At 44.1% G+C, this 21,577-nt stretch overlaps 7 protein-coding genes across 11 annotated transcripts; 2 read left to right on the top strand and 5 right to left on the bottom strand.

The window, feature by feature from the left end:
• Nucleotides 1-170: 170 nt before the first annotated feature.
• Nucleotides 171-10,678, top strand: LOC119548870 (sodium- and chloride-dependent GABA transporter ine). Of its 5 annotated transcripts, none has more exons than XM_037856496.1 (10): nucleotides 171-378; nucleotides 2,043-2,990; nucleotides 3,660-3,951; nucleotides 5,748-5,926; nucleotides 6,988-7,122; nucleotides 8,217-8,346; nucleotides 8,406-8,498; nucleotides 8,945-9,896; nucleotides 10,097-10,273; nucleotides 10,330-10,678. In XM_037856496.1, exons 2-10 carry the CDS (start codon nucleotides 2,351-2,353, stop codon nucleotides 10,555-10,557), a joined length of 2,826 nt encoding a protein of 941 aa, XP_037712424.1. In that variant the 5' UTR covers nucleotides 171-378; nucleotides 2,043-2,350; the 3' UTR covers nucleotides 10,558-10,678. The 5 variants fall into 5 exon arrangements, with proteins under 5 accessions (XP_037712424.1, XP_037712423.1, XP_037712427.1 ...); XM_037856495.1 differs by having other exon boundaries at nucleotides 2,087-2,990; XM_037856499.1 differs by having other exon boundaries at nucleotides 2,119-2,990.
• LOC119548871 (polyphosphoinositide phosphatase) lies at nucleotides 10,097-13,550 on the bottom strand. The gene is made up of 3 exons (XM_037856501.1): nucleotides 13,379-13,550; nucleotides 11,697-13,320; nucleotides 10,097-11,639 (listed from the first exon to the last, which is right to left on the bottom strand). The coding sequence occupies exons 1-3, from the start codon at nucleotides 13,457-13,459 to the stop codon at nucleotides 10,768-10,770; spliced, it is 2,577 nt and encodes an 858-aa protein (XP_037712429.1). The 5' UTR covers nucleotides 13,460-13,550; the 3' UTR covers nucleotides 10,097-10,767.
• A 68-nt stretch (nucleotides 13,551-13,618) lies between these two features.
• On the top strand, nucleotides 13,619-15,139 carry LOC119548872 (TBC1 domain family member 20-like). Its single transcript, XM_037856502.1, has one exon. It carries the CDS (start codon nucleotides 13,718-13,720, stop codon nucleotides 14,843-14,845), a length of 1,128 nt encoding a protein of 375 aa, XP_037712430.1. The 5' UTR covers nucleotides 13,619-13,717; the 3' UTR covers nucleotides 14,846-15,139.
• Nucleotides 15,140-15,163: 24 nt separating this feature from the next.
• Nucleotides 15,164-16,534, bottom strand: LOC119548873 (oocyte zinc finger protein XlCOF6.1-like). The gene is made up of 2 exons (XM_037856503.1): nucleotides 16,336-16,534; nucleotides 15,164-16,280 (listed from the first exon to the last, which is right to left on the bottom strand). Exon 2 carries the CDS (start codon nucleotides 16,273-16,275, stop codon nucleotides 15,226-15,228), a length of 1,050 nt encoding a protein of 349 aa, XP_037712431.1. The 5' UTR covers nucleotides 16,276-16,280; nucleotides 16,336-16,534; the 3' UTR covers nucleotides 15,164-15,225.
• A 103-nt stretch (nucleotides 16,535-16,637) lies between these two features.
• Nucleotides 16,638-17,852, bottom strand: LOC119546938 (zinc finger protein 551-like). Its single transcript, XM_037853575.1, has 2 exons — nucleotides 17,677-17,852; nucleotides 16,638-17,618 (listed from the first exon to the last, which is right to left on the bottom strand). The coding sequence occupies exon 2, from the start codon at nucleotides 17,611-17,613 to the stop codon at nucleotides 16,801-16,803; it is 813 nt and encodes a 270-aa protein (XP_037709503.1). The 5' UTR covers nucleotides 17,614-17,618; nucleotides 17,677-17,852; the 3' UTR covers nucleotides 16,638-16,800.
• Nucleotides 17,853-17,958: 106 nt separating this feature from the next.
• On the bottom strand, nucleotides 17,959-19,829 carry LOC119548519 (zinc finger protein 236-like). The gene is made up of 2 exons (XM_037855810.1): nucleotides 19,764-19,829; nucleotides 17,959-19,710 (listed from the first exon to the last, which is right to left on the bottom strand). Exons 1-2 carry the CDS (start codon nucleotides 19,778-19,780, stop codon nucleotides 18,006-18,008), a joined length of 1,722 nt encoding a protein of 573 aa, XP_037711738.1. The 5' UTR covers nucleotides 19,781-19,829; the 3' UTR covers nucleotides 17,959-18,005.
• A 173-nt stretch (nucleotides 19,830-20,002) lies between these two features.
• On the bottom strand, nucleotides 20,003-21,566 carry LOC119547435 (zinc finger protein 501-like). Its single transcript, XM_037854295.1, has 2 exons — nucleotides 21,506-21,566; nucleotides 20,003-21,445 (listed from the first exon to the last, which is right to left on the bottom strand). The coding sequence occupies exon 2, from the start codon at nucleotides 21,438-21,440 to the stop codon at nucleotides 20,085-20,087; it is 1,356 nt and encodes a 451-aa protein (XP_037710223.1). The 5' UTR covers nucleotides 21,441-21,445; nucleotides 21,506-21,566; the 3' UTR covers nucleotides 20,003-20,084.
• Between the last annotated feature and the right edge of the window lie 11 nt (nucleotides 21,567-21,577).

Below are 21,577 nucleotides of genomic sequence, written 5' to 3' on the forward strand. Positions count from 1 at the left end.
TGGGTACCCGCTCTCCGGGGAGAGAGTGGTCGGGCCAGATATGGGGAGAGCGGAGAGATATAGCTGCCGACTATATATATATAGAGAGTGAGCGAGAGCGGATCGGGTTTGTGTGGTGTGCCACAGCAAGTGTAAACGATATTCGCAAACGTGGATGGGATCAGTTGACATTTGACAGCGCGCGTGTTGGCACGTTTTTCGGTTTCGGGGCCTCTTCCATGGATCAGCGACGGTTAATCCAAAATTCAGAGCCATTACGCCGGGGCCATTAAGTTGTCGAAAGTACGGTGTTTCTTGCCAGGGGAAAATACGAAAAGTCGAACACCCCGAGTATCAAGTATTCGCGACGTTATCTCAATCGTTGTCGGGTAATTTGATGTGCGTTGATTATGCTATTACGAGTATTATGATTGAAATTAGGCATTGTTCGGCGAATTGAATGAATAGCCCCACACACAAAACTAAATTAAACTGCAGGAAAAAGTGAATCAAACTGAATGAAATTACCATTAATAGCGTCAATCGCTGTCGCTCTGATTATCATTATAAAAGTGTGTGATTATCTTTCGGCTAAGGTGTTATTTTTTTGTTTTGGTTCTGATCTTTAAGTGCTGCAAAGAAAATCAATAAAAATAGCATTTAATGGCTGTTTGTTTGGGGCAGCAACTGGACAAACAAAAATGTTGTATAATGGAGAGTTTAGCACTAGATGGGCACAGCTTTCATTAACAAGTTGGAGTGCTAATTTCATATTTTATAGTCCAGGCCTCTACAAGGCGGGAACATCTGTTTAATGTGGCCTCAGCTTTATAGATATACACGGTTTACGACTTACAATAAAGTACAAGTATCTTATACGATGTCACTCTGTGTCTCCCATTGTTAGACCCCAAGTAAGCAATTACCGAAACATTTCTCAGGATCTTGCTTTCTCAGCAATATTTCCAACAGTAAAACCAATTAAGTTATAGCATCGCACCATAAATGATTTATTGGCCGGTGAAGGTAATCAATCAGGTTTTTTTTCTGTTTTTTTTTTTCGGAGGTATTGAATGAAAGCCCCAAAAAGCCAACAGATGATATTTTAAGAAGCTTACACAGTTATGTAAATAGTATACCCATTGCTGTTGGAATGTTTTCGAGCTTAGTTTAATCGGTTTTTATTCGTGCCTCGTGCTCTGGTAGAGAATTTACATATTTCCTACTTGAGTCTGGCTGATTTTCCTATTACAACGAAACCCCCTAGCGTGCATCGGCACTTGATATGTGATATATGATATATGGATGGCAAGATGCGTAATTATTAATTATTCTCTGCGAACTCGGTGACCCTTGAGCCCCGGTCGTGACCGAAAAGTCACTGGAGCAAATCGCGTGCCTATGACGTAGTGTTTTTCTTTTTTTCACAAACGGAAACTTTCAAATACCCACATTTTGTTGGAGAAGAGCCCGATATGGGTAAAACCGTCACTGGTAGACATTACCATCAAAACGAAAGCAGTCCAAGAAATGCTTTCCAAGAAGGCGGCGCAGAGAGGGGGCGGGGCCGGGGGCAACCTTTTAGGGCCGCAACGCCGATAAGATACAAATTTGTATCTTTCGAGTCAAGTGCCAGTTGCTATTTACCTGTGTGTGTCCAAAGAGCTCGTGCTGGTTTATCTGTGTCGGTGATAAAATAAAATAAAAATGGGACAAAACTTCAGCTTGTTTGTTTATATAAATAAATAAGAAAAGTAAATATAAAGTGAATATAAAAAACTCCGCACTTGAATAAAAAAAGTAAAATCAGTCAGTTTTATGGCAGCGCAATGAGTTTGGAAAGTGAATTCTTCTGAAGGTGATAAGCATTTAGCTGAGGAGGGTATTAAAACAACAAGATAATAAAATGTAAAAATAAAATATTACTAAATCGGTGAAAGAATAACATGTTATTTTGTTTAATTTTAAAAACGCCACTTTCAAGAAAGTAATCACCTCTATTAAGGCAAATATAGATAACTGGTGCTGGCTTTCACATGATTTAGTTTATTTTGATTTAAAAGCTCAAACTCACGGGGCAAACAATAACAACGTTGTGCAATTCAAGGTTTAAATGTGATTTAAAATTGTGTCAACCAGTGCTCGCAGTCGCAGATTGCGAACATTAAAAATGATAGATATAGATGTAGATATGAAAGCGGCCCCAGCATCAGCGAGCCAGTGCAAAAACCAACATCAGTCGACGTTAAAAATGATGTTATGATAAGGCGACAAGCAAATAGCAACCAGCAACTAGCAACACAGCAGCAGCAACCAGCAACACAGCAACATAGCAACACAGCGACAACAGCAACACGAATTTCCCGCAGAGATGGCGGACAACAAAGAAGCCAGCCAGGTGCTGACCACCACACCCGACCAGGTGGTGATCAGTCGAGCCCCGCCCACAGGCCTAACGCCCTTGAGGCACAGCCAGCTTTCGGATAGCGGAGCGGAGAGCTGCTACGATGGAGATGAGCAGGCGCGGCTCATCCGCTCGTCCTCGTCGCGGGCACACAAGTTCATCATCATACCGGCCACGCCGGGAACTCCACCGGGAACGGGAACCCGAGCAGCAACGGGACCAGGAGCACTGCCCTTTCGCCAGACCAGCTCCACCACCTCGCTGGTGGCCATGGCGAATGCTCTGCACAAACAGCCGCCTCTTCGCCAGACATCGGTGAAGTCCAGGCCCAGTTCGGAGGTACTGCAGCCTGGCCAGGTGCCGACTCACCCACCAACAGCTGCAGGATCCACCTCCACGGTGACCTTCACCATCGACGATTGCGATGGGCAGGCCACTTCTGCGCCCACTCCCGTTTCCATGCCCGCCATCTCACCCACTCCCGCCACCCTGACCTGCACCACCACCACCACCATGGCCGGGGATGCGGTGGCCATCTCGCCGCTCAGCATGGATCTGCGATCTCGGATAGGCAGCCACCACAGCAGCATGCGCTCCGTGGTCTCAGGTTGGTGACCCTCAGACCTCACAACCCACTCCCCACCCTCATATTGAGTTTCCAAGTACTTATATGTAATTGTTCGTACTCAATTGCTTTGCTTGGAAACCCCTCTAAATCTTTTAACTACATGCACTTCAAGAGGCATTTGAAAATGTTGTCCTACATATAATTAAATGCCTAGCTCTTAAGTACCTTCGTATTTTTCAGCGAAAGTTTAAAAAATAGATAGAAACTAAAACCTTTAATAGGAACTTTAATTTTAAAACTCTGTCAGCTTTTAAGACTCATAAAACAAAAACAGTAGTTGAACTAGCCACAAATTGCTTTGTTATGAAACCTACATTGTACCAATTTAAATGCCCATAAATAACTAATTTTAGAGTTAGCACTAAGACTGTAACGTTTTTACATGAATGGCTTCTATACTCTTTAAAAGAGTTTTGTAATATAAAAATTTATATCAAAAACATTTAAGCAATACACATTTTTAACATCGAAGGTATAATAAAAAGATTTTATCTAATTAGTGTCCCAGTAAACTTGGTTATTATAAAAAAAGCAATAAATTTAGATATGTATCATAACAGAAATGATATACTTACTGCAATTTGATTGTTTTAGGGATTATCTTTCACCTGTTATTCTATGGCATGTGTTTTCCTAAATCCCCTGTAGGTTACATTCCGGGCCTGAGCGACAGCAGCGGCAATCTCGTCGGAGGCATATCGATGGCCACTTCCGGATTACAGGCCCCCAATCCGCTCTACATGCAACCGCAGGCCTCGCTGAGCGGCAGTTCCTATCAGTTTCACGACCTGGCCGGCAACCAGATCTACTCCGATGTGACCTCCGTTCGCTCGCTGGCCTCCATTGGCATTGGGTCCACGGACGGACGCAAGCTGGTCATCCGGCGAGTGCCCACCACAGCCAACGAGCTGTTCGACATGGTCAACCCGCAGACGCCGCCGTAAGTGATTGCTGAGAAAATTGTTAAACTAATTCATCCAACATAAGAAATGAGACTATGAAGTCTAAAAGTATACCATCCATTCATGAAAAATACAAAATAAACTTATAGAACTTGTTTACAAATTTAGAACCACTTTAAATCTCCAGGAAATTAAAAAAAAAATTCCACGAATTCTTCAGGATAAGTTTGTGGAATGCAGATAGTCACCAAATTGGTTTAAAAATATTTTAAAAAAACTCCACAGAAATATTTATTTATTACAGTTAAAGTCACAAACTATAAATCGAAATGTATTCCTCCCTCAAGTATATGAATTTAGTAAATTAGCACACTATTTTCTCTGTGTATAGTTAGGCCCATTAGCTTGACAAAGGGGTGCCGATAAAACGATCTAACAGTTGTGGCAAATTTGGCCAGCATTTGGCACCTTAGCATAGAAAGGTAGTGTTGAACATTTGGCAAACAGGCGGTTTTAACACCCTTGTGGCATCTTTGGGCGCGGGGGCCACATGATTGCCAGCGGGCCCGAAACGTGCCGATCGCGCATCAGCTATTTTTAAGCAACGTTCCATAACGAGAGATCAATAGATATAGATCGGTACGAATTTCGAACAGCAGTGTTTGTGTTGACCAGAGCAATTACCACTCCCCATTGAGTGCTCCATAAACAGCGAGATTTCAAGTAGAAACCCGGGGTAAAAGTTCCCGATTCGTAGTCAGTAGCGCGCCGATCCACAGACCGTTCAGTTCCCACTCCCAATCTCCACCCAGTGTCCACTGCTCCTGACCCACGTATCCCTGATATCCAGTGATGGCCACATGGATACCGTGAAATTTCTAAGGAAGCTAAGCCCGTAACTCCTGCAAATCGAAGTGTACCTTAGATTATAGCTTAAACCAAAGGAATCTGCTAGTTTCAAGATGCCAAATCGACAGGACTACGATGTCCAGTCTTCGAAGCACTCGGAGCAGTCCTTCTACCGCTTTAACCGGGTGGCCAAAGTGTAAGAATCTGTCTGGGAGACTCAAGTTGCATAACATCAGGCCATTTAATGGCGATCAGTAGCTATCTGGGTACATAAGTGATCGTGGGATTTATGTACTTTAAACATTAGCGATAAGGCGCTTATTAAACATGAATGATTATTTAATGGTTGAGTGGTTTGCTTATACCAGACTTAGCACTACTCCACAAAGGAGAGTAAATATATGTTTTTTTAATACTGCATATATATTATAGTGCTTAGCTATTTGAAAAGTGTGGATATATCAGGAATTTGAAAAGGAATGAACTCAACTTGAGTTACAAAAATTAATTTTTGCTTTATTGTTTTTAGTAATGGTATATAATTTAAATAATTTAAAATAAACTGTTTTACAATAAGAATAGTTCCATTAAGCATTACTAGAAACCGTGTTCAAACGGATTTATTGGACATGCGTAATCACAGCTGAATATTTTCAATATTTCCCCGATTTAATCAAAACACTCAAATGGGGGACATTAGACACGAACGGCTATTTAATTCGTGACACCTCCACCCACACAACCAATTGCACCCCATTCAGCAGCCATCCATGACATGAGAGCCACGGCTCGGGTTTTCTGATTTTCCGGGCACAATGCACCGCCAGTTGGCACCTCCAATGGAATGGCCAGCCCCCACTTTGTGGGTTTGTGGGTTCGGGTCCATGTGATTACTGCAATTAAGCCATTTGACGCTACAACTAATTTAGCGTGTGTGTTTTGTATAGTACATATGATTATTTTTAGATCTGCCCCTTTCTTTCAGACCCCTGGGCATCGATGACGATGACAGCTACTTGGACATGTCCGACGAGACTGCCCACCTGAAGCCGCGCCAGCAGCACTGGGCCAACAAGATGCAGTTCGTCCTGGCGTGCATTGGATACTCGGTGGGTCTGGGAAATGTCTGGAGGTTTCCCTACATGTGCTACAAGAGTGGCGGTGGTAAGTAGGGATTTCATTAATCGAATAATATCTTAATATACTTACGATAAGATAGCTTAATGAGAATAGAATTCTTGAGAGTAGAATTTCAAGATTTTTAACCACTTCATATTTGGTTTTTATTAAATCCCAATATATTTTTTATGAGATATTTTGATCATTTCCTAAAAATTGATTTTCCAGATTCTTATAGAACCTGATTCCTAAGTCAGAACTAACTATTTCTTCAATTTTTGTATTTAATCAATGGATGGTTTTATATTTAGAGCCTAAATTAGTTTGATAACCCAACTTATTCCTCAAAGTAAACTATTTTTACTATTATCTGTGCCTCAAAAAAGATCTCGGATTCAATTGAGAATGAAACATAGGGGTCAGTCGTAGGCGATTCCGAGATTCCCACTGGAATATTCGACTTTTCCCCGGGGAAGGCTCAGCGGAAGTCCCTCGTGAGAGTCCAACAAGTGACTAAGAGTGCCGCCAAAAGCACATGCGATAAGGCAGATATAGAAAAAGTTACTTTGATTTCGTGCGACGTCAACGGGAAGATTTTTTTTGTTTTAGTTGTTTGTTTGTTTTAGTTGCTCTAAAAACATATGACAATTTTGCGCTTTAAGCGGCATTTCCGCTGAAGCGTTTAAAAGCCATAAATTAAAATTTGTTTAAGCTCGAGAGCAGCGAGAATGGAGAATAGAGCGGTCAGTGTCATCATTTCGACGGTGTTTCTCGATCACGCGAACTCGGGAGGCCCGCGTCCATCTTCATTTGCACTTGGAGACTCGGTTTGGCCTGGCCCCCATCATTTACATTCCTCATTTCTCGCGGGGATCGGCGAAGGGGTATGGAAATGGTTATGGTTATGGGAACCGTAATGAGCTAGTCCGGCTCAAAAAAACTGGCACACGACCTCCTGGTAATGACGCGTAGAGCGATAGTCAGAAGCCTTATGCAATTTGCATTTGTTTATGTCAAATATTTATAATTAATTTAAATTATTTGCCTAGCTGCTCTCTAACATGGCTACACGTACACTTATTTTTTTTGCTGTTCGTTGTTTACAGGTGTTTTTCTAGTACCTTATTGCATAATACTGTTCATATGCAGCATTCCGCTGCTCTTCATGGAGCTATCCGTGGGCCAATACACCGGAAGAGGACCCATCGGGGCGCTGGGTCAACTGTGTCCACTGTTCAAAGGTGAGTTTGGAATAATGATATATAAAAATAAATTTTAAAGGAAAATCTTCAAGGTGATAGGTGCTCTGTAAGATCGAGTCCTAAATCTTAAAGTTAAACTAAAAGATTGTTAATTTAGTTATATATGTATTTCGATTTTTTCTTTTATAAGAGTGTACAGGTCGTGTAATCAATAAGTATTGCAGCATATTACGCATACGACCAGTTAACAACGTTTTAAGTTAACTTACGGTTACGTATTCTCTTTATGGTGTAGTTCATAAAATTTTCCAAGTTTAAAACTCTTTTTTTTAAATCATAATATATTGCGTCATCTATTCAAATGCGTCACGCTTTTCAGAACTTCAGAGACACCAGAAACCGCCAGCAAAAACAATGGGAAACTGGGCTTGCCCAACTACCATGACAAACAGAATAGAAATAGAGGGCCCGCTGTTTTGGCCAAGTCCATGGCCAAGGTCGGGCAAATATTTAGATATTTTTGCCGTTCTGATTTACAACGCGTATGAGATGGGTATTCGTATTCGAAGTGGGCAACCTTCCCGAGCGATGCTCCATTTGCCTACGGGCGGAAGCTAATTAGCTGGGTCATTGTTGTGGGGGTGGCGTGAAAACCCGAAGGTAAACCGGGAAAAAACCCCCTACCCCACTGGATGGAAGGCTGTGTCTGTCATTATTGCCGTGAAACTAAAAAAAACTGTTAGGCCTTACAATGCATTTTGCAAACGCTTAATTACTGTCAATATTTTGCAAACAAACCACGCCCACGCGACCATTGAAAAGGCACAGCGAGCCAGCTAATAAATATTAATAACGTGTAAAACTATTTAACCAAGATTCGCGAGCGACTTCGAACGGTTCCAATTGTGGCCGACACATGGCCAATTATGCAGATGAGTACCAGTCTAGACATGTGATTCCAAACCGAAACCGGTCCGACTTTCATCTGGCCTAATTAAGGCTAATTTTTTGTATGCTCAACTCAATGCAACTAGCGCAACACGTATCGCCATAATTTTTAGTTGCAACTTTTTTGGATCTTGGGACTATGTGAGTCAGGTTTACTAATCAGTGGTTCTCTTTCGCCCCATCAGGAGCTGGACTCGCCAGCGTGGTCGTCTCGTTCCTCATGTCCACCTACTATAGTGTCATCATAGGCTACTCCATCTACTACTTCTTCACATCTTTCAAAACGGAGATGCCCTGGATTGACTGCAATAATAGGTGGGTTTTTGGAAATCCCGTTCTTTAGAGTCTCTCTAATATCAATTGGTCATTTCCAGATGGAACACTCCTGATTGCTGGGTGCCGCAGCGCAAGGAGATGAATGCCAGTGCACCGGACACGTCTCGCACTCCTTCCGAGGAATTCTTCGAGTAAGAACATCTAGATAACTATTTCCTATACAGATAACTATATTTAAATACTACTTAGAAAAATAATAGGAAGTCTCTTCATTTCTTAAATAATCCAAACCGTTCTCGGTTCCAAAAGGAAACAACGATTGATTCAATGTCTAATTTCCAAAATCAAGATGTAAATATCAAGACTACTTGTATCTCTATTTAATCGCACAATCTCGAAAACAAGCTCGAGAGCACATTCTTCTGAATTTCAAGAACATTTCTGCCCATATAAGTGAGAAGAAAAATTCACAGATTGGAACCATTTGCGTTATTTACTTTTCTGGTTGTCTAAATTCTGAATTTGTATACCACTTAATATTTAGCCCTAAGTATATAGTATTTATAAGCTTCTATAATTTTAAAAACTATTTTTTAATCAACATTTGAATATCTTATCTCGTTATCTCTTTCCCCAGAAACAAGGTCCTCCAGATTAGCGGGGGCCTGGAGTATCCGGGCATGATGCGCTGGGAGCTGTTCGCCTGCCTGATCTGCGCCTGGCTGATGGTCTACTTTGCCACATGGAAGTCGATCAAGTCGTCGGCGAAGGTGCGCTACTTCACGGCCACCTTTCCGTTCGTCCTGATCATCATCCTGATGGTGAGGGCGGTGACCCTAGACGGGGCGGCCGAGGGTCTGCGCTTCTTCTTCCGGCCCAAGTGGTCGGAGCTGAAGAACGCCAATGTGTGGATCAACGCTGCCTCGCAGAATTTCAACTCGCTGGGCATCACCTTCGGATCCATGATCTCCTTCGCCAGCTACAACAAGTATAATAATAATATCCTGCGAGACACGGTGGCGGTGAGTGCGGTGAACATGATCACCAGCCTGCTGGTGGGCATCTTTGCCTTCTCCACGCTGGGCAACCTGGCGCTGGAGCAGAACACGAATGTGAGGGACGTTATCGGCGATGGTCCGGGCATGATCTTCGTGGTGTATCCCCAGGCGATGGCCAAGATGCCGTATGCCCAGCTCTGGGCAGTCATGTTCTTCTTCATGCTTCTCTGCCTCGGCTTGAACTCCCAGTTCGCCATCGTGGAGGTGGTGGTCACGTCCATTCAGGACGGATTCCCGCGGTGGATCAAGCGGCATTTGGGCTATCATGAAATCGTAGTCCTGTTCGTCTGCGTCATCTCGTGCCTCTTTGGAATGCCAAACATCATCCAAGGGGGCATCTACTACTTCCAGCTGATGGATCACTATGCCGCTTCTGTGACGATCATGTTCCTGGCCTTCTGCCAAATGATCGCCATTGCCTGGTTCTACGGCACTGGGAGATTGTCGAAGAACGTCAAGCAGATGACCGGAAAGGCGCCTTCGCTCTATCTCAGGTCGTGCTGGCTCGTCCTGGGACCCTGTCTCCTTTTTGTAAGTTAAAAATCCCTTGAATTCGTTTGAGTTTTGTAAATTATCCCTCAGAAACTGTCATTTTGATGGTCTTTTATTGTCAAAAAGAATATAGCCGCGAATTCTTCAGGAACAGTTAAAAGATTGTGATCCTTGTGATATTTACGAAACCTCCTTTACTGTTTAAAATAAAACTTTAAATGGATTCCAATGACTTGCAGGCCATATGGGTGCTCAGTCTGATCAACTACCATGAGCCCACCTACCACAATGGACGCTACACCTATCCTGACTGGGCCTATGGAATAGGCTGGATGTTCGCCTCCTTCTCGCTGATCTGCATACCCGGATATGCGGTGATCAACTTCCTGCGTTCCAGTGGAGATACCGTCTGGGAGGTATGTGGTAGCCTAACATTTCCCTGAAGACATTTTGTCAAACGATTCTTCTCCAGCGCATTCGAAACACGCTGAGACCAAACATTTACGAGTGCAAGATCTGCGGCGAGCACCACTGCGAGCACGACTTTCCGGAGCAGGAGCAATTCATGCTGGCCCAGGAAATGGCCACCGTGTACAAGCCAACCAACCACCACCTGCTCCATCTCGGACAGAAGTCCGGCTACAACGCCATGCACGCTTCATCCTCTCATGCGGATGCAGGTGGGCCGAGTGGCCAATAACTGTTGGGAACTCCTTCCAACAATAGCCTTTTCAGAGTATTTTTAACGAATCATCCTTGTAAGTTACCAACAGAAATTAAAGTATTTAAATAAATTGTAGAACGAGACGATTGGATTAAAATGGCTTTCACTTAACTTACATAAAATAACATATTTAAAACATCATGAGAACAACAAAATGTGAGGACATTAAATATCCATACCATTAAGCTATAGCTTTTGCACATACTGATATAGTACATCGAACTCCTCCAACTTGGGCACGGCATTAAAGGTGCTCCGAGTGCGACAGTACTCGGCATAGATAAGCAGGCTTTGCCGCGGAACGACCGGCGTACGAACGCTGAGATAGGAATCAGTGCCGTAGTCACTGAGCGGACGCAGTGTTATCCCCCGCATGATCTTGGCCAGCTCTTGATCGCGCTGGGCAACGGCAGTCTGGGCGGGTCGCGCTCCTCCGCTGGACAGCTTGCCCATCTGTACGTACTTCTTATAGACAGCCATGCTTTGCTTGGAGGGCGGACTGATGGTGCACCCATATATTTCCTCCATCGAGGGCAGACCAGAGGCCAGCGTGGCGACCGGAAGCTCCGTCGATTCCGTCTGATTGGCTTCCTTTTCGGCAAAACTGGCACTCAACTCCTCATCGCTGGAGCTGTCATCGCCCTCGCTGGAGCTGGAGGAGTTGCTGTTCATCGAGCCCGTGGAACTTTGCCCCGTCATCGAGGGATTCTGACGGGCCTTTCGTGAGGTCTGGATCTGCCGCTGGAATGGACTGTAGTTTGTGCGGAATGTGGGCATATATCGCAGTGCCAGCTGGCTGATCTCAAAAGCGATGTGCTCACTGAGGTCCGTCCACTTGAAGGACTGATGGTAGTTGGAATAGGCATCGATCATTTCCAGGCCGCTGCTGTGCACGCGAAACAGCTCCTTGACCAGTTTATTGGAGTCTGCACACGAGTAGGGCAAGCACTCCCGCACCTTATGGCGCACCCAGTCGGTGAGGGGCTTGCTGTCCGCTCTTGGAACGAAGGCATTGTGCATGTCGTAGTCCGTCTGCAGCTCCCAGATGGGTTGACCCTCTGCGGGAAAGAGGAGCTTAAATAATTTCATTAATCACCAAGGGTTTTATGACTCACGCTTCGTCAGACTGGGTTTGTAAATGCCCAAGAACAAGTTGATGCTGTGCTGCTTTTCGGTGTCGCTAAACGTGTTGCTGTAGTAGCGACTAAGGGTTTGCATCACATCGCTTCCCTGGGATCCCCAAGGAGCCGTCTTTCGGTATGTCTTGATCCGGTGCACCAGCTGCGAGCCTCCGTACTGCAGGGCCAGTGTATCGCCATGCTCCTCATACAGGTTCTCCAGCATTGTCACGCAATCCGAGTCAAACTCCAGCTTGGCGGACTTAACGAAGCCCAGGCGCTCCAGTTGATGACCCAAGGCACATTTTCCAATAGCAAACTGAGCCGAGTTGGTGCGATCCAGACAGTCAACACAGTTGGTGCGTACGATCCCAGTCTGCAAGCCCGGTTCACTGCCCGCCGCCTTGAAAAACATGCCTGTCATCTGGACAATGCTCTCTGCATGAATGGCCAATTGTTCCATGACATTGCCGCCGCTTAGGCGACTCTGTCGAGCCATGTCGAAGTGGATGTGCTTCATGCGGTGCGGCGGCGGTAGGAATTGATTAAGATAGCGAATACTGTACTCCAGCTCCTTAGATATGATCGACTCGTGCTTACGTCGCTCGCGCTTCTTTACGAGGTTAAGCATTATAAGCGGGGCCCCGTAATGAAATAGCAGGCGTTCAAAATGCAGCGATGGGGTCTGCGCATAAGGATCGCAAATGTCCAGCTGAATCTGCGGCTTGGGCACCATCTTGCTGATATCCTGAGACCAGTGAGACGGTATGGATCCTCGCATTTGGGTGAAGGCGCACATTCTCTGACCATCGCTGACAATCTGCTCCGTCTCCACCTCGTTGGCCACATCGCCTTGAAAGTTGGCTCCTCGTTTGAGAAAACGTGTGCCGGCAAAGCGTGAACTCCTGCGGGCTACCAGACAAACGTTTACGTGCCGCCCGAAGATGCTGATACAGGATTGGCTGACGAAGCCATGTGTGACCTCCAGGAGCCAGTCCTTGAGCATGATGCCCTCCATGGGCTGCAGCAGGTAGGCGTTCCACACAAACCGCTTGCGCGAGTCGCTGCGAAATGCGTAGTCCACCCGCTCGTGGGCCTTGGCCACGTTGTTGGTCAGCGTGTTCCAGTCGGGAAGAGGTTCGTCCCGGTCCAGGTCCACCTTGGCGCCCACAAAGCGAGGAGGCGATTCGTTATACTGCAGCGTACGCGTCAAGTCGTAGGAGTACGAGAAGTAGAAGTTGCTGCGCAAATCGATGTTCTGAAACATACGCTTGTAGCGATCCTCGTGCGGATGCGGAGGACGCTGTGAGGTCACCTCGTTCACGCGCACCATCACCGTGTCCTTGATGGTGTAGACCAGGTGGCGGCCAATGTGGGCGCAGCACTTGCGCTTGGTCACCAGCAGCAGGTAGTAGCCCTCGAGGAAGCGAACGAATCCCAGGACTCCGTAGGCGGACGTTACCTTGGGCGAACCCGTGAGGGAGGCCACGAAGCGGCGTATCTCCAAGTTGTTAAACTCGTTGGCATTCTCCTCGATGCTCAGTCGATTGTGGGCCAGCCGATCTATGGTTAGGAGGCGGAAACGGGTCTCCCTATTGTTGCTGCCCACCAAATAGAGTCGCTGTGATGAAATGGGATAAGTTAGTCAGGGGAAAGCTTTTCTGGTGGGGATTCCTTACCGCCCGCGTCTCGTAGAGCACCACCTTCTGTATGCAGCTTATCAGGGGATTAAAGATTATATTCGGGGTGTCATTGCTCATTTTTCCTCACTTTTCCGTGGCTCTTGTTTGAATTCGGAATTCCTGAGGCCGCTCCCACATAAACATTCATCAGCTGATCAGCTGACTTTAAGAAAAATGGCCAGTGATGACAGCGTGATATCGATAAAATTGATCCGATTAATGGATACGTGTTTCAAGAATGTAAGTCAAGATTGATTCATTGCGTACTGCAATTCCAATTTCTGAAAAGTATTGCGTTCATGTGATTATTCAAAATTCCTAGACCATTTGATAACAATGAGTGAAGTTCGTTATCAGCGTCCCCTTAATTTTGAGAAATCTCCTGAAAGTGATGGTGAACTCAGAAAACGTCAGGAAATAGAAGGACTTATTGAACAAAGCATCGACCAACATCTGGCGTTGGATGTGCTTGTAAAGTTGTCCGTGACGCCTCACGGATTGGTCAACGACCATTTACGCAGAATTTTGTGGCCACAATTGGCAGGTGTCGACGTAAACAGCCTAGAACTAGCTCCAGCTCTCGACAAGTTGCAACTCCACCCTGAATATAATCAGGTTGTATTGGATGTAAATCGCTCTTTAAAGAGATTTCCACCTGGTATTCCGTATGAACAACGCATTGCACTGCAAGATCAACTTACTGTTATGATTTTACGAGTAATCCATAAGTACCCTAATTTGAGGTATTATCAAGGTTATCACGATGTCGCTGTCACATTTCTGTTGGTGGTTGGCGAAGAAATAGCTTATGCCATAATGGAGCACCTCTCCAAAACGCATTTTTCAGAATGTATGCAGGAGACGATGGAAGCCACTCAGAGACGGCTTATGTTTATTTGGCCTGTCATTAAGTTTGAAAATCCAGAACTTTTTAAGTTTTTGCAAAGATCAACGGTCGGAACTTTATTCGCGTTGCCATGGTATTTGACTTGGTTTGGACACAGTTTAAATTCCTATAAAACTGTAGTCCGTTTATATGACTATTTTTTAGCATCGCCTATTTATACACCAATATTTGTAACAGCTGCTATTCTACTGTATCGGTCAAATGAAATACTGAAAGAGGACTGTGATATGGCATCAGTGCATTGTCTTTTATCAACGCTACCCGAAGATTTGCCCTTTGAAGAGCTTTTAAAAACTTCTAATCAGCTTATGAATAAGTATAGCTTAACAGTAGTAGAGCAAGAAGTTGAAAAACTTATTAACCAAGAAAAAAAACAGCGGACAGCTGAGGAAAATATGGTCATAGAACGACGGCGGAAGATACCTGGCTGGAAGATACAACGGCTTACAAATATGTTTACTTCAAAGTCGGTGATATTTACAAGTGCGATTTCTATTGTTGTAGGTGTATGTGCATATTATTACAAGAATCAGTACTTGGCGACAGGTATAAGCTGAGTTTTAGCTGCTTATTCTTGTCTTCATTTAAATATGATCTATATTTTGCGGATAAACCAAATTCTCCCAAAATTTAGTTTAATGATAGGTGTTCGGTTTTTGTAAAATAAGATTAACAAAATAATGCTTAATATGTCAGTTTCTAATAATTATTAGTTTATAAGCTCCCGTAAGTATACTAACTTTATTTAGAGTAAAAACAATTACAAGAATAGAATTTGTTATCCCGAAATAAGTAATTCATACGAAGGCTCCTAGTTCAAATATAATAAATTGTATATTTTTCAAAAAATATTTCTCAAAACTTCATATTATAATACTTAAAAATACGCAAATGTGGTTCTTATCTTCCACACAAAGTAATTTGGTCCATTTTAAAGTCATGCTCGTTCGTGAATTTCGAGATGTCTTCCAAGTGTTTTCCTCTGCCTAAAGGAACTAGAACAGTGGGGACACTTTAAGGTTCTTTCCGCTTTGTGTGTGTGCTTGTGCTCCTTAAGGGTGCTGCTGAGACGGAACGACTTGGAGCACAGGGAGCACTGAAAAGGACGAACTCCAGAGTGGATGCGGAGGTGTTCGTTGAGATGCTGCTTTAAGGCAAAGGACTTTGTGCATTGCGAGCACTGGTGGGGTCGTTCACCCGTGTGACTAAGGAGATGGTTTGAGAGATGAAATTTCCTAGTGAAGGTTTTCGAGCAATTGGTACACTTGTAAGGCCTTTCCCCTCCGTGGGTGCGGATGTGCCGGCGAAGATCTGATGATTTAATAAAGTTCTTGGAGCACTGTGGACACTTGTATGGTCGTTCGCCAGTGTGAGTCCTTTCGTGCGACTGCAGTGTGGACAGCTGGGCAAAGGACTTTGAGCAGTGGGAACACTCATAGGGCTTAGCCAAGTTGTGGGTTCTAATGTGCGCATTGAGAGTGACCCGAAATCTAAAGTTCTGCGAGCAGTAGATACAAGGAAAGGATTGTCCATCCACGTGGGTTCTCATGTGCCTCAGCCAGGAACCCTTTCGTTTGAATATCTTTGGGCACTCTCGACATTCAAATGAGACCGCCTTCCTGTCGATTTCGTCATCATCATGGAGATCATCATCGGATGGAGAATGTTTCCACTTCTCTTCATATTCCGAAGAATCCCAGTCCTCTTCGTCGAGCAAGGTGCACAATGCCTCCTCAATTCCATCATCCCGAACTTGGCAGTAGAACTGGTGACTCCTCTCGCAGGTCTGCCTGATGGAAAATGCATTCTTGGCATCCTCCAAGCACGGTGGACATATCATTTCCGGAAACGAGTCGCCACGTTTGACTTCAAAACCAGTACACTGGGCGATCATCTCGGCAATGGAAACTCGGGTCTTTCGCATGGCATCGAAGATGTTCACCAAATTATCCGATCTTCCCAGGCAAACACGACAGATTTGCTCCATGGTCTCTATGAGAAGTAATAATAAACAACCAATACTTTCTCAAAAAATCTTATTGCGTACCTGCTTTTTTTTTGTTAAGGCGCTTGACTTTTCTGGTATTATATCGCTGTCACAGCGATCCTTAGAGGAACTTTGCCGTATTATATAATTTTTTTAACTGGTTTTTGGTTTGGTTTATTGTAAAAATATAAAAAACCTCTCTATAAACGTTTGTTTACAATGGGCAGAGTGCACACGCCACCCTGTGCTCAGCGCCACATGGTCTATCGATTTATGATCGAAACTCCAAATTTAAATTAATTTATCAATCAAGCAAAGTCCACAAAATAATTAAGATTAAGATATGAGTAAAAAAGCACAAATTTAGTTATATTTATTAACTAACTTCGGATTATGTCATTTTATTTTTAACACTGACACCGTGGGAGACGAGGTGAGATTCAAGATAGGTTTTCCCCGTATAAGACAGTGGGCAGAGGGGACACTGGTATGGATTTAAATGGTGTTGCTTGCGATTGTGACGCTTCAGATCGTTTTCAAAGGTGAAAGTCTCTGACTAAGGAGATGGTTTTTGAGATGAAATTTCCCAGTGAAGGTTTTCGAGGAATCGGTACACTTGTAAGGCCTTTCCCCTCCGTGGGTGCGGATGTGCCGTCGAAGATCTGATGATTTTATAAAGGTCTTGGAGCACTGTGGACACTTGTATGGTCGTTCGCCAGTGTGAGTCCTTTCATGTGACTGCAGTGTGGACAGCTTGGCAAAGGACTTTGGGCAGTGGGAACACTCATAAGGCTTAGCCAAGTTGTGGGTTCTAATGTGCGCATTGAGAGTGACCCGAAATCTAAAGTTCTGCGAGCAGTAGATACAAGGAAAGGATTGTCCATCCACGTGGGTTCTCATGTGCCTCAGCCAGAAACCCTTTCGTTTGAATATCTTTGGGCATTCCCGACATTCAAATGAGACCGCCTTCCTGTCGATTTCGTCATCGTCATGGAGATCATCATCGGATGGAGAATGTTTCCACTTCTCTTCATATTCCGAAGAGTCCCAGTCCACTTCGTCGAGCAAATTGCACAGTGCCTCCTCAATTCCATCATCCCGAACTTGGCAGTAGAACTGGTGACTCCTCTCGCATGTCTGCCTGATGGAAAATGCATTCTTGGCATCCTCCAAGCACGGTGGACATATCATTTCCGGAAACGAGTCGCCACGTTTGACTTCAAAACCAGTACACTGGGCAATCATCTCGGCAATGGAAACTCGGGTCTTTCGCCTGGCATCGAAGATGTTCACCAAATTATCTGATCTTCCCAGGCAAACACGACAGATTTGCTCCATGGCCTCTATGAGAAGAAATAATAAACAACCAATACTGTCTTAGAAATCGTATTGCGTATGTACCTGCTTTTGTTGTTTTGGCGCTTGAACTTTCCTCGGTATTATATTGCTGTCACAGCGATCTTACATACCTAGAGGAACTTTGCCGTTTTATACAATTATTTTAACTGATTATTGGATTGGTTTTTTGTAAAAATATAAAAACCTCTCTATTGACGTTTGTTTACAATGGGCAGAGTGCACACACCACCCTGTGCTCAGCGCCACATGGTCTATCGATTTATGATCGAAACTCCAAATTTAAATTAATTTACCAAAGTACACAAAATAATTAAGACTAAGATATGAGTAAAAAAGCACAAATTTAGTTATATTTATTAACTAACTTCGGATTATGTCATTTTATTTTTAACACTGACACCGTGGGAGACGAGGTGAGATTCAAGATAGGTTTTCCCAGTATAAGATAGTGGGCAGAGTGGACACTTGTATGGATTCAAATGGTGTTGCTTGCGATTGTGTCGCTTCAGATCGTTTTCAAAGGTAAAAGTCTCTGGGCAAACAGAGCACTGATACAGCTGTCCAGTGTGACCTTCCATGTGCAGGTCCATATCGGCCTTCTTCTTAAAGGTGTCCAGGCAGACGGAACATCTGAAGTAAACTGGTTGCAGGGGGTTATTGTGAACGGTCATGTGCCTCTTAAGATAGACCCATTTATAAAAGGACTTCGGGCATATGTTACACCGGAAAGGCTTATCGCTCTCTAACGACGTGGCGGGCAACTCCTTAGGAGTTTGGGAATGCTCATTTGGTACTGTGCCAACTTGATCCACGGTTAAGTCATCTTCAATTGGCTCATTGACATTTTGGCAGTTGAGTGAATCAACATTACTGGACGACACCTGAAGTACTTCTTTTGTACTTCTCCTGTGAATCTGAAAAGAGCCATTTTTCTTGTAGTTGGCTGGCAACTTCTTAGGAGTTTGTGATTGCTCATTTGGTTCTGTGCCGACTTGATCCACGGTTAAGTCATCTTCGATTGGCTCGTTGACAACTTGGCAGTTGGTTGAATCAATATTACTGGACGCCACCTGAAGTTCTTCCTGTGCCATGCCGTGAACTTTCCTGTGATTCTGAAAAGGGCCCCATCTCTTGTAGGACTTTGGGCAATCGGGACACTGGAAAGGCTCATCATTCTTTGCGTCCAAAAAGTGGTAAAGTTGCCTATGATGCTTAAAATCGTTCTCCAAGGTAAAAGATTTGGAGCAAAAAGTGCAATCAAACCTTCCTCCAGAGTGATCCATCATGTGTAGATCCAGTTCGGACTGCTGCGGAAAGAACTTCATGCAGAAGGAACACCTGAAGTACTCCGGTGGCGTGTAAGAGCGCGCGTGAATGGCGCTGTGTTTTAAAAAACATAATTGTGTTTTGAAGGTCTTCGGGCAATCAGGACAGTGGATGAGCCCATCCTCATCTTGGGTGCTTCCATTCGATAAGGGCTCCGGGCTATGATCAAAACTGAACTGTTGATCCTTAGGCAACTTAGTTTGTGAATGCTCATTTGGTTCTGTGCCGACTTCATCCTCAAGCAAGTTATCTTCGATTGGCTCGTTGATTACTTGGCAGTTTAACGAATCAATATTACTGGACGACTCCTGGAATGCTTCATTATCAATAGGTACATCTTTCCTTCTTCTCCTTTCCTCCTCTTCATTATTAGCAGTTGATTCTTCCACCAGGGAGTCCTGCATTGTGCATTCTTCATCCCCAATTTCTTCATTCTCGTCTGTGTATTCAAAAATTTCAAAATATTCTTCTGCTAATGAGTTCTGCTCAGGGACCCCGTCGTTGTCTGGGAACTCGGATATTTCGTAGACTTCCGCCTCCATGGGGGCATTTTCCTCGAGGAACTGCTGATTTGCTTGAAAGGCAATCGCATCCGCCAGGCAAAATCGGCATACGAATTCAGGTAATGAATCTCCTCTACTAACTTCTTGGCAAGAGTATCGTGAAACTACATCCAGAACATCTGGTCGCTTGTCGAATATGTTTATGGCACAATATGATTTCTTAAAGCAAACGCGACACGGCTCTTTCCTGAAATATAGTACATTTAAATTATCCTATATTAATTAAACAAAATTGCCTACCTTTTTTTGCTGGACATTTTTACTGATACAAAGGCACTAGCCACCCTGTGATGCCCATAGTGATGGTGAACGCATAACAGCTGAGAAGTATCGATATTTTAAATTGATCAAACTATCGCCAGGTTTTAATAGTTTTAAATAATTTAAAAAAGTATTGACTTAAAAATTTCTTATAGGATTTATTTGGTTGTCAAAATGTTGTACATTGAAGCTTAAAAACAAAAAAAAACCCAATGTAATGTTTTTAGAAAATGTTGGTTATTTAATAAAATTAGTCTTATAAATATTTACATTGTCCTAGTTAAAATCTATTACAACTATTCAATTGCACGATTCCTTTGCATGTATTCTTACTAGGTGTTTAGTAAGATTGGATTTGGTTGCAAATAATTTTGGGCACAAGGAGCACTGGATTTTGTCCTCAGAGTGGGTGCGAATGTGTCGTTTTAGATCGTTATTGTAGGCAAAGGACTTGGGACATATGGTGCAACTGAACCGCTCTCCGGAATGAGCTTGCATGTGCAGGCCCAGGTTGGAGTGTTGTGTGAAGGACTTCGGGCAGTAGATGCACTTGAAGGGCCTTTCTCCCGTGTGGCAGCGCTTGTGCCTCTGAAGATTGCACTGCTGCGTAAAGGACATCGGGCATTCGGAGCACTTGTAGGGCCGCTCCCCCTTGTGGGCCCTCAGGTGCGACGTCAAGGAAGTCCTATCCGAAAAGGTCTTCGGGCAGTGTTCACAAAAGTAGGGTCGTTCGCCCGTGTGAATCCGCATGTGTCTCTTAAGGTCGTGCGCCGAAAGAAAGGACTTTGGACAGTGACCACACTTGTGCGGTCGCAAGTGGGTCGAAATGTGCTCCTGAAGCGTGGAATCTTCCGTGAAATACTTTGGGCAAAAGGTACAGCCGAATGGTCTTTCCTCGTGAGTCATGACGTGCGAGTCCAGAGATGACTGTGATGTAAAAGTCTTATCGCAGGTAACACATCGATAAGACCCGTGGATCCGAATGTGTCTTTTGAGGTCGTGGGAGAAACGAAAGGACTTATGACAGCGAGAGCACTTGTGCTTATGAACCTTTTTTTGATCAACAGCAAAATCTGCAATTGTGGAGACTTCATCATCGAATTGATCATCTTCAATTGGCTCGTTCTTGACCAAACAATTCGATGGAGGAGTAATACTTTCGGATTCCTGACTGAAGTCTTCATCGGACAGATCTTTTTCAATTGGCTCGTTTTTTATCTGGACAGGGAGCGGTTGAAACTTGTTGATAGTTGATTCAGTTGCCTCGACCCTTTCTTTTTTTACTTGAAATTGCACATTATCATTTGAGTCCTCGCAGTCCGGTATTTTGAAAACCTCCTCCTCCAGCAAATCATCCACAAGTTCCTCATTCTTTACTTGACAGAATCCTTCTGCCAATGGGTCCTCCTCAAGAAGCCCTTCCTCATCCTGGAATTCCAATATTTCAAAGACCTCCTCCTGGGGCTGGTCACCGCTACCATATGAATTCCGTGCATCCTCCAGGCACATCGAACAAATGGTCTCCGGAAACGAGTCTCCTGGTCGAACTTCTAAGCCAGTGTAGTGGGAAACAATTAAGCTCAATTCCGCCGTCCCATCGAATATGTTTATCAGGGATCCAGGACTCTGATTGCAAACGCGACACAAGGCCACCATTGCCCCTGAAATTGAGTACTTAGACTTACTCCAATTGGGAAAATTAATCAAAAAACTACGCTCACCAAATTTTTTTGTTTACAATTCTTACAGCTGAGAAAAAAACACTAACCACCCTATGGTTCGCCCAACCAAGT

The sequence above is a fragment of the Drosophila subpulchrella genome, chromosome 2L, assembly GCF_014743375.2.
Source record: "Drosophila subpulchrella strain 33 F10 #4 breed RU33 chromosome 2L, RU_Dsub_v1.1 Primary Assembly, whole genome shotgun sequence".
NCBI classification, from domain to species: domain Eukaryota; kingdom Metazoa; phylum Arthropoda; class Insecta; order Diptera; family Drosophilidae; genus Drosophila; species Drosophila subpulchrella.

What these genes read in the sequence shown, in the direction of transcription:
- LOC119548871 (XM_037856501.1), bottom strand. Translation starts at nt 13,459, where the DNA reads ATGAGCAATGACACCCCGAATATAATCTTTAATCCCCTGATAAGCTGC. An exon ending in TGCTCTACGAGACGCGGGCG is followed by an intron (nt 13,321 to 13,378) that starts GTAAGGAATCCC and finishes ATTTCATCACAG; the next exon opens with CGACTCTATTTGGTGGGCAG. An exon ending in CAAACCCAGTCTGACGAAGC is followed by an intron (nt 11,640 to 11,696) that starts GTGAGTCATAAA and finishes TCTTTCCCGCAG; the next exon opens with AGGGTCAACCCATCTGGGAG.
- LOC119548873 (XM_037856503.1), bottom strand. Translation starts at nt 16,275, where the DNA reads ATGGAGCAAATCTGTCGTGTTTGCCTGGGAAGATCGGATAATTTGGTG.
- LOC119546938 (XM_037853575.1), bottom strand. Translation starts at nt 17,613, where the DNA reads ATGGAGCAAATCTGTCGTGTTTGCCTGGGAAGATCAGATAATTTGGTG.
- LOC119548872 (XM_037856502.1), top strand. Translation starts at nt 13,718, where the DNA reads ATGAGTGAAGTTCGTTATCAGCGTCCCCTTAATTTTGAGAAATCTCCT.
- LOC119547435 (XM_037854295.1), bottom strand. Translation starts at nt 21,440, where the DNA reads ATGGTGGCCTTGTGTCGCGTTTGCAATCAGAGTCCTGGATCCCTGATA.
- LOC119548870 (XM_037856496.1), top strand. Translation starts at nt 2,351, where the DNA reads ATGGCGGACAACAAAGAAGCCAGCCAGGTGCTGACCACCACACCCGAC. An exon ending in GTCAACCCGCAGACGCCGCC is followed by an intron (nt 3,952 to 5,747) that starts GTAAGTGATTGC and finishes CCTTTCTTTCAG; the next exon opens with ACCCCTGGGCATCGATGACG. An exon ending in TGGGACCCTGTCTCCTTTTT is followed by an intron (nt 9,897 to 10,096) that starts GTAAGTTAAAAA and finishes AATGACTTGCAG; the next exon opens with GCCATATGGGTGCTCAGTCT.